We start from the raw sequence: 18749 nt of genomic DNA, 5'->3' as shown, positions 1-18749 counted from the left end.
GATGTATATAATGCCACGGATGGGACTTATTTCTATCGACTTCATTTTAAACAAATGTTTAAAGGAGGAAGGAGGAACGTTGTGAAAGAGTGGAAATGTGCCTATATGTGATATGTCACTGCGAGATTTGCGAATTCTGGTGACATCATCATGGCTGATTTGCATATTCGGTTGAGATCAATTTATCCGATTGATAAAAAAAACTAAATCTGTAAAACTTCCATGCATCGATGAATTTGCCATATTCTTGCGTCATTTGTATGTTAATGTTTGTATAATCTTATCATATCATCATGAAAGTCATCTTGAATCCGAACATGAATCACAGACACACACACACATCTTGTGACACAAACATAACATGTAGAATGGCAAACGGGCATGCACAACATTTTGTGCCAGATTACAATCATCCCACTTCACCATCACATCATACCATCACAATCAGCGCTGTCTCATTCAACAGCAGTGTTACGATTTCTATTGCCAGCTTGGTATGATCCTAATTATGCAGCCACCAAATCATGTTGTGTAGATTATCATTTCTTGCATGTAAAACATCATTGTGAGGCCCTGTCATATCATTCTTCTTTTTTTTTTCTTTCATCTCAGGTCTCTTTTCTTTTCTTTTTTCCTCATCTCGTACCATAGTGTTTCTTTCTCTCTCATACACACACACACACACACACACAAACAAAGGCACACAAATTATTCCTAACTTCAAGACCACAATCACTTGTGAAGAAAAACATCGCTCAAAAGATATTTAGTGTTCTTGATAATCATATCGATGAAAAAATGACATTTATTGGTCGTGAAAGAAAGAAAAAAATCACAGATTCAGTTATCTTTTTCCCTTTCCATCAATGTACACAATCATACAACATTTTATAGATAAAAGAAATCCATCCACGATTCTTCAAGATCACATTAATGATAACATCCTACACTTTGATTGCTCCGCTGTTTTTATCGTGAGGTAAATGACCCGCACAACCTCACCTCCAGTATAGAAGACATGACCTCCAGTGACACTTAGTTGAAGATGAGTAATCATTGTGCCGAGATAGATTGTAACTGTAGATTTTGAACATGAACCACCCCGACACGTATCATCTGTTCTAATATGGTGATATATACTCATGTCAACCAATGAAGCATGGGATAATTAAACCCTCCTCTTTTCCGCACAAGACGAATAAAACGAAAAACGGCGCCCCAACCCCTTTTTGTTTAAAATCGTGGATAACATTATAGCGTCTGTACCTGCAGACAAAATGTGCACCTGAACAGTCGTATACAGAAAGCAGTATTAACAGATACTGCAATGTGCTTACGGGCCAAATTGAAAACTTGCTGCATTTTGAAGGAAAGATGCCCGTCTTTTCTTATCGAAAATATGTAATCTGAAACTTCCTTAAACTTTGGTCCTGGACTGCTTGATGGAGCTACGACGAAAAATCAGTAGGGGACGCCCTTCCATGGCCCAATCACGAGCTACCCATTCTGTATCAGTTTTTGTTAGTTACGATAGAAAAAGCCGGAAGCAATCCACTTGATTACACACAGTGTTAAATAATTCTTCATTACATCTCCTAAACATTACAAGTCGAACGGAATAAGTTAATCGGTATAAAATACAGGTTAGACTCACTATCTTCATCACCATGTGATAAATGTTATTACTTCCCTCCTCGTTCGCATAGCAACAGTCATGATCAAACGTTTCGCCCTTTACAACAAATAAATACAACACCAGACATCTGCACTTCGATCATCATCCCCATGCAGACATAATTCTGTGGTTGCGCATTCTGCTTTCACACACATATTTGTCCATATTACAGAAAAAAAAATGAAATGAACCGAACATTTCCGATTTTTACATGTATTTTTAACACTCACTGTATGTAACATATCCTCTTTTAGTACGCTAATCCACCTGTCCAAGAAACAACCATGCATTTGAACATTTTGTTCCCAATTATATTGCATTCATAATTATTATGAGGACATGCTCCTTGTCATCTTCAGTACACTGCCACTCACTTTTCCAGTACTTTTGTCACGCCTTCAAGCTGTAATCGTTTTGTTGGAGCTAGCCGTAAACGCAATAACCACGGCGGAGACATTCATCGTTCAGATATAATTACACGGAAAACAATATTTTATTTCTTGCACTTCTACATTATATTTGCGCATGATTAAAAAAAAAAACAAAAAACATTATACATATACAGATGCAAAGAAATGTGGACCAACTGCGTCGCATGTAGTGGCCTACTTACGCACAGTGTATTGTACAATGAAAAACGCTAACGGGTTTGACAGACAATGCAATGAAATATGAAATTAATGTACAGACAACGGGAAAAGTCACTCATCTTCACTAACATGTAAAAAAACAACTTATAGACTTAAAGCGTCGTGCACTTGGCGTTTCGGAAACCACGTTTTGCGATATGAGTAATTGGTATCAAGATGCGACAGTATTCCGTACGCGTGCGACAACCTTGCATTGCTTTGTGACCCAAATTTCCTTTCCAATATAATTTAGTAAACCACCGAAAAAGGGTACACCTCTTCACATCACAAAGACGTAACTGAAAGTTCACATAATATAATTCTATTCATCGTTGTCGAGAGTGATGTAACAATTAATGATACTTTATGTCATACCAACAATACAACTGAGAGAAAATCAAATCAAAGGAAGAACAAGAAAGAAAGAAATATTAGATGATTCCTTTTCGCTCTCTGTCGTTTCACTTTGGCATTGTAGACACCTCGAAAGCAAGAATAGGAATCCGTTGATATCTAATTGTTCTTTCCTGAGAAGATATACACTTTGTATTATCGACGAAGAAATATTAAATGTAGGCAAATAAACGGTAACACGCGCGTTTGTTTAACTAATAAAATGTATGGCAATGAAATATCTGACCCTAAGAAGCGTCCCACCAGCATAAGAAAACAAAAATATAACACAAGCGGCTTTCTAAAATGCTACCATTGACACTGTACAAAATGTGCAGCTTAATCAGCCTATTCCGAGAGCCTCTGTAATAGCGGCCCACTTTAAGATAAAAATACATTCAGATCACACACTTTTTTTTCCTGCAGTGGAACAGACAACCCACAACCTACAGTAGCTCTTTGTTTTCCATTTTGCCTTCATGTGTTAGGTGGACGCCTCTCTTTTTCCTATTTACCTGTCTTCACCCTCACTTCTTCATCCACTCTGCAGTTCATGAACCCATCAAATTCGTTTGGCGAAGCACAGAATTATAACAAACAAACGTATATACTAATACAAGCAAAAGAAATGGAGCGAATACGGCATGGTATGCATGCGTACAAGTAAACATTACTGCGATATTTTGTCCCTAAAATGGAACTTAATGTTTTGTGTAAAGAGCACGGATCATCGCACATCAAAAACAAAGGACCAAGATACCATAATATTTCGATCACTGCGTCTTGATCAACCGTGAGAACTGTCAGAGTGAAATGACGAGAAGTTAAAATATATGTATAGTAATATCTTAGACGTTTTCCTTTAAAGAGAGAGAGAGAGAGAACAGAAAAGAAATTGAGTCAGTCCATAAGCGAATAATGCCTTTTGTCCTCTGAATCATGCAAGTCTAACCACAGGATGACTGCCTGGGTTGAGCTTTTGATTTGCCTTGTCAATTGGACGCCATTTGGACGTCATGATATCTGGTTTTATTTTGCACGTTTTTTTCATTTCTCTTCATAACTGATAACTGCGAGCCCAGGTTGTGGAAGCCCCCAACGACGAACAAAAAAGCATGATCAGAAACTGATGTCAGTCAGCCTAGTACATGTTTTACTTTTCAGATACATTGAGATCATTCCTTTCAGCAGTGACATGTCGTTGTTAGGGGCGTTCTAACTTTTGACCAATCAGCGTGCTCTCTGTAAGTTGCCGCCTCGTGTGCTGTACTGTGATCAATGTTGTGTGGAGATAGATAGAAAGAGGGAGCGAGAGAGAGGGGAGAGAACGGGAGATCGACATTGCAATGCTGAGGACACGTTCGTTCAAAACACTGTGTGAGGAATGACCTCGGGGCGAATGTGACTTTCATGACAGTGCTTTTCGAATGATCTTCGCATGACCTTCCACGGTTGTTGGAATTCAGTACAAACAGTTATTGGGGTTTGACACGTCTTGCAGAGCGGCCAGGTAGCTGCCGTCGCACTGCTGCATGTTGTCGGGAAAGAGATACATGTCGAAATCGTCCCTTGTCAAGTCAAACAGATCGTCATCGCACAACTGCTCGAAGTTCACACAACCCAGATCGTCGTTCTGCATGACGTCACACACACCCTGGGATGAATACGCGCCCATCGGAGCGGCAGGGAACCGTGGGTTTGGCTGAGCGAAGCTCTGTTGCTGCTGCTGCTGTTGTTGCTGTTGCTGCTGTTGTTGCATGTCGACAGCTTGAATTGGTTGCTGCTGTTGTGGTTGTTGGTATAGGTGCGCTTGTATGTGCTGCGGTTGTGTCTGCTGGTGTTGGGTTTGGAGCATGTTCTGCTGGTGCTGGAACTGGTTTTGCGACAACGCGACGAGTGCCCTGAGATTTGAGCTGGCGGACAGCAAGCTGTTTACGCCATAGTGCTGCTTGTCCATATCAGCGGGGTTGTCCCCGCACTGTTGGTAGTCGAACCCGGGCTCGGACTTGATCACCATGTCCGGAGGGCTCTGGATCGGAGCGAAGACGTTTGACGAACACGCGACTGAGTTCGGCTCGTGAACCATCGCATCTGACGTTGGCGGGAAAGTGAAGACATTCCCAGAGTGGTCGATGGGCGACATTTCCGGTGTGGGCAAGCCCATCACATGGCCGGAGTCCGATTTGTTGTACCCTGTGAGGGTGTTGCTGGACATTGGATCGTTGCAAAGCGTGTTGAAGGGCGGAAGTTTGAACTTGGCGTTATCGATGTGTCCGCCTGGCACGTTGCCGTTGAGGTTGTCCATGGGCGTTGGCGATGTCCGCGGAGAACCCTCCGGTGTGGGCATGGCGCTGGACGGGAGGCCATTCCCTTGAGGCGTTGTCGGGGACGGGGTAGATGGAGTAGACGAGCTCGAAGCCTCTCCGCTGCTTCCTTCACGCTGGCGTCCCTGCCTCTTCTTCCCCTTGCGGCGCCTGGGTCTGTACTTGTAGTCGGGATGATCGGCCATGTGCTTGAGGCGGAGTCGTTCTGCCTCTTCAACGAATGGCTGCTTCTGCATCAGCGTTAGACTCCTCCACGCTTTGCCTGCAACGACCAAGAGAAAAGAACAAAGAACATGTCATTGAAAACTGGTGTAAATGCAAAAAATTTAGATTGTATGCACTTTAGCTGATGATAAAAAGAAGGGAGTCGGGAATTACTCTGACTTCAAATGACTACACACAATATACAAGTATTGTTACCAGCGTGTTAAGTACATCATAATGTGTTGAATCCTAAATCTGCTTTGAGAAAGAAGTCCTCATGGACGTATGACTTCACTGCAGGTTAACAAAGATTATCACTTCGTGCAAGAAAAGGTATCAAAGCCTTCAGAGACACACATACATGTACTAGTACACACTAACACACTAACAACGTGATGACGTCATAATCACTCGGCAAAGACACATTTCGGCAGTTGCCCATGGACGATCGGTCAACCAAGGTACCGACATTCAAAATTTATTCCGTTAATGTCTTTTTATGTTACCATAATTCTCACAACGACCTTTCACTATATCTGCAGATATACGATGTTTTGTGTGTGTGTGTGTGTGTGCGTCTTGTTTTTTGTATGCCTGTCTTGCTGAGACCATGAACTCGTATCTCTCCTTGAGCCTTGAGGCGTAGAGAGTACTGTCCTCGAGTTCTCTGTACTCTTGCACACAAACATCATGGCTCTTTTGTTTGTTTGTTTGTTCGTTTGGGAGCCCTTGGGTGAGATTATTCTCCATGCCAAAATTATGTGCATAGGTGAGGCAACAACGCGTGCGCAACACGTGGATGCGCGTTAATGTTGTCATTCAACATATGGACTACGATACACGGGTGAATCTCTTTAAAACATGCTGCACGTTCACTTTATACTGTCAGTGACGTTAGAAACGACACTTATGACATTCCAAAGAGCATGGCACGTCTACCGACAGCATGCAAGGCCGTCGCTATCACGCCATTATGGCGATGGCGGTATCGGGTAACTATAGTATGTAGTATAAGAGAGAAAGAAAAATAAATGTACACGAAGAATGGGAGACTGAACGTGTGTTTATACCCGCGAATGGCTATCAGGGCATGGTGCGTACGGTGTGTTCGATTGCAAATACGTTTATCCACTCTAGATAAAATACACATAGCGAGCACATTAAAATGTGACTCGACAGGAGAGTTTAATCACTCGATTGCCATTATGACTGTTTTTCCAAGCAGCGGCATTTTGCAGCTTATGTGGACCCTTGAATCGTCTTCTCTCATAGTCTCACCCCTCCCTAAATTAGTGCGTATACATGGCACGCATCTCGGAGCTTTATGTGACTGGAATCTGCCGCAGCATGCTCTTCTTGAAGTCATTCTTGTCCTTAATATTACTGATAGGAAACATTAGTATTAGGTTGAATTCTAACCGTCAGTTCAAGCTTCAGTTGCTAGGCAATGGCCTTTCCGCGTCGTTACCATGCCGACGGTGGCAGGACGAGCAGTCGCCACGCTCCGTGATACAACGCCCGAGCGGCGGTCACGTTCTCTTTCTTTCTCTGTCTCTGTCTCTCTCTCCACCTCAGTCTCTCTGAGGAACGCAGATATAATGGACAAGGCCGGTACTTAAAGGGAAGTATTAGAGCCAAACGAGCAACATATGCCGAGACTTTTGATTCAGATGCATTTCACTAACGCGTGCACATCCTAACGAATTAAATACGAAAACATACGAGTAGGTTACTAAAGTTGTGCCAGCTAGCCTTCACTGTAATCATCGAAACATATGAAAAAGTTTCAGCATCCAGCGGAATATTACTGTAACTTCAGGGCAAATGTATTGCAGGCGGGTGTGGGATTATAAAAAAAAAGAGTATCAGGTCATCAAAAGAGATGAAATAATGTGAAGAAAAGCTCTGAGATGGCATGTTGTAAAGGGTGGAACAAGCTCGTCATGATCAATAAAGATATCTTCATATATCACACGGCAGAATGTGTGCACTGCAGTGCTTGTTATCCTTGTGAGAGAGATTGAGACAGAGAGAGGGAGATGGGGAGAGAGGGAGAGAGAGAGGAGAAGGGGTAAATTTGGACATTGAGATATAATGCCTCACGTAAGAAATACAATTTACGCATAGCAGCAGCGTCGTGTAGGGCGGCAGGCGGCAGATGTTCTGTGATGATGTATGCCAAAGACGAAGCAAGCGAGATCGTTTGCATAATTACGGCGACGATGTGCGCACGGCACTACTAGTACAACGATCACACCCCCCCCCCCCCTCCCCAACTTTTCATTACATCATCAGGGAGATCCCCTTCCCCAGTGGCGAACAGCTGTTGCCAACGGACAATGAACCCGTTTCGACAGCATGTTTGTATCGCTCGTTCACCACAGACCCTGGATAGGTGGGCGCCCCGAGGCTCGGCGGGAGAGCGAACGCGTGACTGGGTATAATTGCATTAGGATTCATTTACCGAAGAGAATACACGCTTATCACTGCACAGTGGGACGACGATACACACCGTACAAACAGCACAAACGTTCCTTTTCTTTGGCATACTTCAGACAAATATCACATTCTTTTTCACATTCTGACTAGGTGGAGATTGACGACTCTCCATTACAATAACAACTAATAAACGCAATTAATCAGTTCAGTTTTATCACTCCTTCCTTCATAAGGTTTGCAATTGTCGGAAAACGGTATCGGTTGTTGTCTGTGTGATTGTCTATCTTTTATTCTCTAACAGGAAGGTGGTTCCCACCTCCCTGGTAATAATAAGATGTGTAGTATACGCGCATGTATTTTCTTTCCGGCTGACTGCCACATAATCTGTTTTTTTTTCTTTTTGATTGAGAATTCTAGGTAGTAGGCCCTAATTGTTTTTAATTGTGATTTCTTTTGATAACCCATTCATTTCTTGTTTCTACAGATCCGGTTTTTTTTAATGTAAAGGCACGCCAGTAAGTACAACCCAATTCGTTTATAGGCCTACTATTAAAGAAATCCCTAGACCAACCTTACTCCTGAAGCCGGAAATTGAAAATTATTTTCGACACGCTTTAAGAAACAATAAAGCTGATTTACTTAGTATCTGGGAGTCAAACGCTGTCCCCTAATGCTGCCAGAGCCAGTTTTTTTTCTATCTGTTATTATTTTCACCTGTACCACGGTAATTTACTCCCAGCCATCAGAAAACGATAGCAAGTATAACGGACGCTTACAATAACATGTTCACTCAAGCGTCTACTGGTAAACACCCCCGTCATTTAAACCAGGGCTAGTGTTCATTTGACCTGAGGTCACTTGTCAGATTGAAGGCGGGGATGGTGGGGTCGCAAAAGGGGGGGGGGGGGGTGGTGGTACGCAAATGACAATTATAATATTGAAAACATGCAAAAATACGGATCTGCGAAACCATCGGCCATCTAACTCAATTACATTAACAACTCTTGTTTCAATCATGTCTTTTTCTTTGAACGACCAAGCGTGCAACCCTTTGGTGGATTATTGGCGTTATTCCTTGACCCCGTTCTCCAATAATAATGTTAATGATAATTGAGATAATATCAACCCTCGTTGGTTGCAGCATGATAACCTATTGGTCTCTATCCTTGTTCAGTAGATCATTGGCCTATTATTCCCTCTGCAGAATGGCAGAGAACACATCGAATTATAAAGAAAAAAAATGTTTTTGTATCTCCCATGGAGTCCCAAGGAGTGAGAAGAAACGCTCAAAATAACTCCATTCTAGTCTAATGGCTTCCGACATGCTGGCAGAGAGAGAACCCTTTCGCCGATTTATTCTAAACCGGACCGTGTGTGTGTGTGTGTGTGGGGGGGGGGGGGGCAACATCATAAAACAAAACAAAAAAAAAAAACCCTGCCTTACTCTCGGTTCACTTGTTAACCGGATTGTTTAGTCTGAACTCAACTGTTTTGTGCAGGAAGGCTATTAAGGATTCGTCCGTCCCGGATCTTTCTCTGATTCTTCTCTCGCCATAATCATTTCCTGGCGAAAATGTAATTTTGCTTCTTGATATCACAAGTTTTGATTATATGTTTTTCGTTTAAGTTGACATTGGTGTTTGTCCTCTAGATACAGACCTACAGGAGGGAAATAAGTGGACTAATGGTGTCTTTGTCCAACATTGCCACAACAGTGTCAGTGTCTTCAGGACCAGCATAATACTGCAAGCAGCATGACTCTCTTTTCAACCAAAAAACCTTCGTTTGACAGAGCGAGTCGATAATCTGCCATGAGCCAACCATTCCTAACCCTTTGCGCACAGACTACCACCAAGCCTACATACATAAACAGTCCACTTCCGCCACCAGATAGTTCCTTCTGCAATGGACCGAATTATCGGCAAAAATAGCAGGATTGGTCGGACTTCATAGTTTACCTAATTTTTGGCAAAGCTTCATAACCACCTTTGTTCGTTGTGCAACGGAGGGAATATTAGGATTCCCCATTCACCACCCCAAAATTCTAAATTCCTGGTTCAAGTGATTGACATGCTATGGTGGCGTCAAGTATTTTCACTTCATGGGGCAGGGAGAACCGATGGCAGTTTTGACCTTGAACTTACACGTGGGGAATATAACACGCCCAGTGCATGGCCAATTAAATCCTCGACACGACCTCCTTTTGGAACTGCCCGGTACAATTTCCCAAGAAAGAACATAATATTCATTATCGACGGTATATAACCATACATATAGTTACATAGAGGTCAGTGTATAAAACCCTTATACTGCACAAGTATCGCTTTACAATTCACTATTATGTCGATCATCAGAGACTTGTGTATCGTTCAAGTAAGTGTTTAATACATAAACCTTTGATATGCATAAAAAAGGAGAGTACTTCGCGCCTATTGGGTAAAAGAAAATTCGTCTTAAGAATGGAAGATATCGAACAAACAAAACTAAACTAGGGCGAAGTGAAAGATAGAGAAGATGCGTGATGGGCTGTACAGTTCAGAGCAGTGCGTTACGGTACACGGCTCGGCTACACATGAGCTAACACAGCGCCATCACCGAGACGATAGCTGCCCGTTGCGGGAAGTTCACACGCAAACCCAGTGAGGCACTTTCTATTACGCAGTATTCGCCCAGAGCGTGCTCAGAACAACCCCTTCATACACACTCGCACACACTCTTTTAATACCCCATACAAGATTATGTACTAAACAAGGATACACGCGGGCAGTGAGTGGTTGACGCTGAGAGAGGGAGAGAGATGGAGAGAGAGAGAGGGAGAGGATGAGACGGAGAGGGAGAGTCGAGGAGAGAACTCAGCTGCAGCGCTGATGTATAGGGAAGATTGGTAAACAATCGTGTTTATGAGGCTTGCCTCGATCACCGCTCAGTACTTGGAAGCCCCTTTCTCGCCCACGTCCTGAGCGCTAACCCAGCACCGTATGACTCATCCCAAAAAACGGAAGGATTTCCACGGATTCGATCCAACGCGGAAAGCATGATGTAGCGCAAAGTGGGTAGATCAGTGAAACTTGAAGTGGGGGAGTTTACGGGCCGTGTTTGTTCAGATTACTTAACCCCTTGAGCTCCATCAGCTGAAATTCGTTTTGGATTTCTCCGTTCCTCTCCCCTTCACACGCCCCCTCCCCACGCCCCCCTTCCCCATCACCACCTCTTCCTCAGCATAATCGATTCATCGACTTTGAGGGTTAGTATGCTTGTAACCTGGTTCATTACGTCTAGTCTCAAACAAATCAACGTTTGCTACACGATAGCTAATTACCATTACTACCTATCTAGGCTTACATGCGCGTCTGTATATCGACAGTACAGCAAGTATAGCAAAGAGGGCTTTATAGTTTTGAATGAAACAAAATAGTCTCTGAATCATCTCCCCTTAAAACTAGAAGCAGAAAAAGAAAACTTTGTGTAAGGAGACTATCAATGCTGCTTTCTTCGCAGGTGTGCAATTCGTTGGTTGTTCGAATAACGGCTGTTTACCGAGGCTGCCCATACCGCAGTGAAGTACGACCAGGGAAGAATGTCCCTGATCGCACCTTAAAGCTATCTCTACCAAAGACCTCATCAAGCATCGCAGGTTATCAATCAATCACAAGTTGACGCGTTCCGAGAAAAAAGAAACGCGCAGCATGATATTATGGGACCTAATGGAATCATAAAGTGGCGAATAAAGGGAACATTGCTCTCGAATTTTTTTAAGCCATGTGTCCGCACTATAAAAGTGATACTGGTAGACGACTACTGGTTAAATAAAAGCTAATGCGTTGTTTTGTCCTCGCAATGCTCGCATTCTCTGATTTGTCGTTCTCTTCCTTTTTGTTTCCATTGAAACATACCACGTTCGTTTGACCACGGAGTTAATAGCTATTATGGCTCCATGGTTTGACTATGTACTGGGTAGTGCAGTAGGCGACCCCTCGCCCTGATCATTTGATAACCTTTCATTTCCGCGACGCAGGAAGTTCAACGTGTCTGGACTAGAAATCCCACGAATTGAAGCATTTCATTTTCGAGTATAAAAAAAGAAAAGAAATGCTCACAAATTTAGCAGTTGGACATGGTGATGTGGAAATCATTTTCTTCACTCACAAAAAGTTTGAGAGGAAGCAGAGACGGGGAAAAGGCCAAGCTTGTTTCGACCGCACACGTGACGGATAAGAGTGAACCCTCAACCATCCCTTTTTCTTTTCGAGACAAACTGTGCACATTAATTTATATGATCGTGTAATCGATAACGTGTATGCGAGCAAAATTTAACTTCTTAGGCAAAAGAGATAGGATGATGACTACGTCGGTTTCTTTTTTTTTTGCGGTTAGGTCGGTTAATAAGATTTGTTAGGGATGTCAAGATTTTCCTCTCGTCTCCTTTTGTCTTCCTTAATTTTTGTGAAAAAGCGGGAATTTTGAGCGAGTTGTTCACATGGTATGTAGCAGGGATTTGCACCTCCCTGGCATGAAGAGGTCATCAAACTGTTCCCTACCCAATGATCTCCTGCAATGGCGGATGGGGGCGGTGTTCAGTTGTGGAGCCAGCTACGATAACCACAAATCTCTAGTTGTTATTTCTCCTTTTTCCCCCTCTCTATAGTTTACTAGTAGTATTCGGCGGGTTTGCGACGGTTGACAAACTTCTTCTTGAGAGCGCTCTTCCTGTTACATCCGTCTTTTCCTTCTCTTCGTTTGACAATATTTTGGCAGTGGCCCATAGCAGCCTCCACATAGCTAACGTGTATTACTAGGGGAAACCAGAGAGAAGAGGGAGAGTTGGGGGGGGGGGGGGGGGGATAGAGAAGCATTATAGAATCACGCCAATTATCACAGTGACCTCCACGCCGCGTTTTATGGCTTTGAGCTTGGTAACTGTTTGAATAAGGGCAGTGTGCCATGCACATCAAATAAAACGGGTACCCGAGTGCTCCAAAATAGAACGCAAATTCTCGGATAGAGAAGGCACAGTTTTGTTTCCATGCCAGCCAAGTAAAGAAATCGCACACTCTCACACACATACACACACAAAATCTTATCAGCAATGAAGGTGACGAATCTGTGAAGGGGGGAAAAGTTGGAACGGTGACTACAAGAGGGGGGGGGGGGTAAACATTTGAACATTATTGATGTAAAGAAAGGGAAAAGAAGCAACACCAATGATAGCCGAAGAGTAGAATAGTCAGGTGATTTTTTTCATCCTCTCTTTTATACAACTGTGATCTGTCCCACTTTCCTGATCTGTTCTTACAGAATTTAATCCTATAAGGATGCCACGCTGCCTCGCAGATGCAGCCACACGTGTTCTGTCCTCGATCCGACTACTCTACTACGTTCTGAGGCGAAGTTGCCATGGTTTTTGTTTGCCTTCCCCCTCCCCCATCTACCCTCTCACCTTTCCAGGGTATCGGTAGCATCTACCCCCCCCCCCCCCCGCTCCTCATCCTGGAGTTGACTCCATTAACGTGTTACTTGTGCCGTGATCAGTCCCCGCCCATTTCGCCGCTCAAGGGGAAAGCATTGTTGCAGCTGAGTTTCCCGCAACATGTTTCTTTTTTTATTCTTAAAAAATCTAAAACAACAACATCAAACAGACCGTATATAGCACAAACATTCTGCTGCAGTCTTCATAACCGGGTGTACAATACCACGGTTAACTCTCGGCATAAAATGCGCAATATTTTCATCTTGAATTCATATCATTTTGTGTGTATGTTCGGGAGTGTGTGGGTGTGCAGTTGTCTCTTTTTTTTTCCTGCAAAGTTCATAAAGTTCCACCCTTTGATCCCAGGGTTTTTTTTTTCACATTTTAGTTATTTTGTTGCTATTCTTATATTTTCGGGCGACTGCTCCGTTTATATAAATATATTTTGCTTTCATATCACTAAAATAATTTAGTAACAGCGATTCGTGTGTATGTGTGTGGGGGAGGGGTGTAATTGTTACCGGCATTCTCTCCCTTCATCCTTCGCTCACTCACTCAATCCGTCCCTCCGCCCAACCTTGACAATCTTCACCGTCCTTTTATTCATGGCTAAATAATGCACAGTCATATTTCACCACAGCGACCGCTGCGTATAATAACTATCTGTCTAAACATGTAATTGCATTAGCATCAAAGGACGCTACACACGTTAGGTGAAGTCTTACGGTTCATCCGAGATGAGGGAGGTGGGTGCGATGTTTTCTTGAGTGTTTAGTACCCTTCCAACCTCCGCTCCTCAAAACATAATGAGACAGCTTTGTAATTAAACTACACTTCGGCCATATTATACAGCTAGCAAAAAAAACAAAAACACTTGATTGTGTCGCATGAATGAATGAAGATACAATCAAACGTGATCTGTGTTTCCTTGTATCGATCCTTCAGGCTTTACCCAACCAAAGAAGGTAGCAAAATAGAGCAGGGGGAGTACAAGCTATCAAGAGAAGAGGGAATTCCTGTCCAGGGTCGTTCGTGTCTGCGGCTGAGCTAACTGTTTTCGGTTGAGAAACTGCAATGTGCAAGATTTTATTTATGCATTTGAATTATCAAGCGCTCACGTGTACCAACACTCCACTGCTCTGTCGTCGGACGTGGAACTCGCCGCGGTTTGGGAAGTTGAGGCAATTACGCCCGAGGTTACTGCCATGCACGTACCAGGTACGCGCACGCATCAGCTGTCATATTGGCCCCTGTTTGTAAGGGGGGATAGCATGTGGAATAAGCGCTGGGGAATAACGTGATCGCGCAGGGGGATAACCGCAGCTGGAGTTAGGGTACGTAGACATGCGTGTTGGAAAATGAGGGCCCACGTTGTTGGCAACCAGTCCATCATCGCATTCTAGGGAAAAAAAACACCGAGTGCACAAAAAAGGTGCCGATTTTGGGCGAGTGATTTAATTCGCACGGCAACAAGTACAGAAATTGCCCATGAACGAGAGGGCGAGAGAGCGAGAGAGAGAGTTTCTACGAACATTGCTCACCGTAGCAATTCAGCTCAGTTTCAAATCTGAAGTAATAATGAATTCTATTGTGTGAAATACCTTCATTAAAATGAAAAGTAACTCCCTTCCACCCCTAGCTAGACGAGGGAGTGACAAAATCTAAGAAAGTTTTACTGGCTTGATCGCCGACCATCCCCTTTAGATATAGAATACAGTACATTGTACTCGTAAGTACATGAGTCACTTTATTAAGTTTTAAACATTGAGGTTGATGGTGAGAAGTGTAAGAATCTTACCGAGTAGTTTACTAAGATCCGCATTGTGGAGATCTGGATTCTGGTCAGCTAGTCTTTTCCTTTCGTCCTTGGCCCATACCATGAAAGCATTCATAGGTCGTCTGATTCGAGCCTCCTTTCGACCACGGAGACCAGGCGCGTTGTCGACCCGCTGGCCGACGCCGCCCTCCGACCAGACCCCCATGCCGGCGGTCAGGGCAGAGCCAGTGATCAGGGATCCGTTCCCGAACAAGGCGGACTGCAAAGCGTTTGCCGTGGCGAGAGGCAGTCCCGTTTTGGGATCACTCTTGAGCAATTCCGACACGGTTCTCATCGTGGAGACGAAGTGTGACGACAGTAAAAATCCAAAGTCAGATTTAGATAGTAGGAATCCAAAGGATAGCACGGGGCAATCTCTGTGAGGTTTATTCCCACCGACAGAGTAGCATCACTCACGAAGAGAGTATTTGTCTCTCGCACATCCTCTGTGACAGAATACTTGCGAATGTAATAGCAGTCAGCTGGCAGGTCGAAATTATACCGAGGCTGTCATTGAGCACTAGAACGCCCTTCGTGAGTACTCCGTCAGTCCGACCAATCAGAGCATTTCACATTCTGACGTCATCATGAGCGATGATTTGCTCGACGTGCGGGATCAATCGCTGGCAGAGCGCACGGAATGCTGGGGTCTCCGTATTGAAAGCTACCTGTCTGTATACAAGTACAGTATGGTGAGTGTGTGGCAATGCCGTTGCTCGTGAATGTTCTGTGCTGCTGCTGTGCAGTACAGTAACAATTTCAGTTCCAGTCTCGCTCTGAACTGTGGCGGATTGTTTCCCGGGGTAGTAAGAGCATGGCGCCCTGAAGTAGCTCCATGGTACGAGCATGTATTTCGTAACTCGCTTTTCAAAGTTCTGCAAATTTAATTCCACTTCTTGCCTCCTTTATCTATACATTCCCCCCATCCCACCGCTCCCTAGATCTCACTTTCGCTATTCGACTTATCAGTCTTTTCACTGGTAGTCGCTGGTGTGCCTTCTTACTTCCCTTCTTGTTTTTCTCCAAAGCAGAGCCCCTACGTGACGGTTCAACCTTTGCTCCAAGGGCTTGCTAGTTTGCCTATCAAGTACTCGTAAACAGCTTCAGGCTTCGTTCAAGACCAGCTTTGCTAAATGGCAGCTCCATGCCAAATATTGTGCTCGACACCAGTGACAAGCTCCGAAGAATTACCACAGTCAGGGAGGTGAGACTCACCTCCCTGCCATAGTGAAAATTACCGGTACTACCAGCCCAGTAAGGATAAATAACCAAGGTCGTACGTTGACCAGCCGCAACTTACAACCCTGATTTCATGACGATGATTGTAATACTGAAAAATGTTTCATCTGTAATGATAGTGATTAATAAAGGTAATGTACATTCACAGCACATACACGGTGGCTCAGTCAAGATACGGCACCTGCTAGTGTTTCAGTGTTAATATAACTCAGAATGAAGATAATCTGATATGAACTTAATTTATGCTCTGTATTGAAGGGTTAAAGGGCCTTACTATTCCAAAACTACGCGTAACCAAAGTGTAGACAAACTACATGCACATCCATTCAATCTCACAAGCACATCATGACTTTTCAAAGATATGCCAGATAGGACTACACAATCGATATTATCGTGATGTGACCTCCACCTTGTCACGGCTTCATCATGACACTTTACAGGCTCATTCACAATTTCACATATCTACACGTAGTCTGTCTTTCCGGGCTACCACGGCCCTCCTTCACAAAATTCATTATGACTTTGGCATTGTACTTAGCATGAACACGTCGCAAAAGGTAATGACACAAACAGACATCGAGTAGGACTCCATGTTGTAAAGTAAGGGTGGTATAAAGCCCGACTTGTACTGGGTAACACGTATAAAATCGGCAACTTTGGCCATCGCACAGTTCAGTCAGTCAAGGAGGTATATGGCTCAGTCAATCATTAATTGATTTTAATAGCTTCTCTTCACAAGGGAGTTTTGGACGTATGCGCAGAATTCGTCGATAGAGGGCAGTCGTCACAATTATACTCTATTCAGCAGTGCTGCTGTGGTTGTCCCAGACGTTTCGCATACAAAAGCCATAATTGTGTACACTTATTACTTGACTCTCCTAGGATAATCATCTGATTGAAAGAGTGTAATATTGTGCCTCGCAATATTACTGACACAGAAAAAATAAATATACGGGATCGCAGAAAATGATATTTTCGTCATAATCATTCACTATAGTTACGTTTATCATAATTTTTCATAAGTGACTTTGTGAAGTAATAGTTGGAAGTCGCAGAACGAATTCATTCATCGAATGTAGGGAAAGTTAATACAGGTGGAGAGTAAGACGTGTTACACCAGGGAGGTGGCCCACCTCCCTGGTTACACCCCCACGTGACTTCAGAATCCGTATCGGTTGGCTATAAGCAGAGTCCTGATACATGAAGCAAGAGCATCTTGGTCTGTTAATTTGCAATGTCCTTTCCGGAGTACTGTGTTTACTTTTTTTACTATTCATTTAATGTCTCTAGATTTCAGTAAATGTAGGAACAGCTTTCCTTTCGTAAGAGAAGCTATCATCGATGATTTGCGGTTGTTGTGTGTAAAACATTGGTTGTGCGTATGTTTGTGTGTTTGTTTAATGTAATTGATATGTACAGTATTGCTTTATTATTTTGTTCAAGCTAGAACAGGGTCTAGCAGGGTGCATTCCGATAATGCATTGCGCAACACATTAAAGGGATAGTAGGCCCTATAGTATTGATTGAGGTGGGAATTCAGCTTTGAACTTTTCGCAAGGTAGGGCCTACTTAGAAACCACTTCATAAAAATAATGTTGTAATGACACTTGTAGAGCATACAAATTACTCTAAGAGGAATGCAAAGTTTATATGAAAAAACAATAAGTTTTGATACAGGTGAAATATCCAAAAACAAAGTAAAACAAAGCGATCCTGATAAAAATGGGTCCCACCTTTCATTAGGATTGCTTTGTTTTGTTTGTAGTATTTACTGTCTAGATTTACATTTCACTTGCGCTTCCTACATTACAGAATTACATTGATAGGCAGGTGTGACGCCTATCATTACTGCGACGGCGACTCCATCCTCCATCACGCAGGCGTGCGGGGGGGGGGGGGGGGGTATCCAAGGATCTGTTTCCGGTTTATCCCGCAGTTCCTGAACATGTCAGTAGTGAGTAATGGTGATCGTCATACGGCGATGCAGTCAAGCCGATGACATTTTTATCATCGTGTTTCCCCGCGGTCATAAATTCTTCCTGATTTATTAGTTCAGCGGTTAAAGTTGGATAGTTTTCACGCGGTGCATGCAGTGTCTGCGCCAAGTAACCAGCCAGATCTACTTTACCCCTTTTTGCGTTCGTTTTAACAGCAGTTTTGTTTTGTTTTGTTTTGTTATGTGTTTTATTCGATAGTCTTACGTCTACACTGTATCATCAGGGAGGTGGTCTTCCCACCTCCCTGATTTCGCACGCACTATTCTTGTACAGCGCGTATAGGGAAAATCATAGAGCTAGAGACTTTCAAACTGGAAACTCCGTTGTAACGTGACAGTGGTCTGTGTTATACCATGGAGATATAACAAAAGGTACTAAGCGAGACCAAGGAGCGAGCCTAGTACCTCCTTGGCGAGACCAGGGAGCTATGTGATACCGTTGCTATGGCGAGACTGAGGAGACTGCAAACTACTGACAAACGCCCCTCCATTCCCTACAATTTGGATTCGGTATAATGTCATGTCATTAGAGGTCACAACGTCTATTGTATTTCATTTCACAGTATT

At 43.4% G+C, this 18749-nt stretch overlaps 1 protein-coding gene across 1 annotated transcript; it reads right to left on the bottom strand.

Annotated features, from left to right (window-relative positions):
• Positions 1 to 765: 765 nt before the first annotated feature.
• Positions 766 to 15403, bottom strand: LOC139719174 (uncharacterized). The gene is made up of 2 exons (XM_071630606.1): positions 14930 to 15403; positions 766 to 5283 (listed from the first exon to the last, which is right to left on the bottom strand). The coding sequence occupies exons 1-2, from the start codon at positions 15240 to 15242 to the stop codon at positions 4160 to 4162; spliced, it is 1437 nt and encodes a 478-aa protein (XP_071486707.1). The 5' UTR covers positions 15243 to 15403; the 3' UTR covers positions 766 to 4159.
• Positions 15404 to 18749: the final 3346 nt, after the last annotated feature.

Source organism: Diadema antillarum, unplaced genomic scaffold (assembly GCF_040938485.1).
Source record: "Diadema antillarum isolate AM-2024a unplaced genomic scaffold, OU_Dant_1.0 scf00000106, whole genome shotgun sequence".
Classification (NCBI taxonomy): domain Eukaryota; kingdom Metazoa; phylum Echinodermata; class Echinoidea; order Diadematoida; family Diadematidae; genus Diadema; species Diadema antillarum.
Note: the sequence above shows the minus strand (reverse complement) of the source record. Positions and strands in the feature narration are given on the sequence as shown.

Bases quoted from the DNA above. Each gene is read 5' to 3' on its own strand.
- LOC139719174 (XM_071630606.1), bottom strand. From the start codon at position 15,242: ATGAGAACCGTGTCGGAATTGCTCAAGAGTGATCCCAAAACGGGACTG. The intron at 5,284-14,929 runs GTAAGATTCTTA...TGGTCGTTGCAG, and splicing joins GGATCTTAGTAAACTACTCG to GCAAAGCGTGGAGGAGTCTA.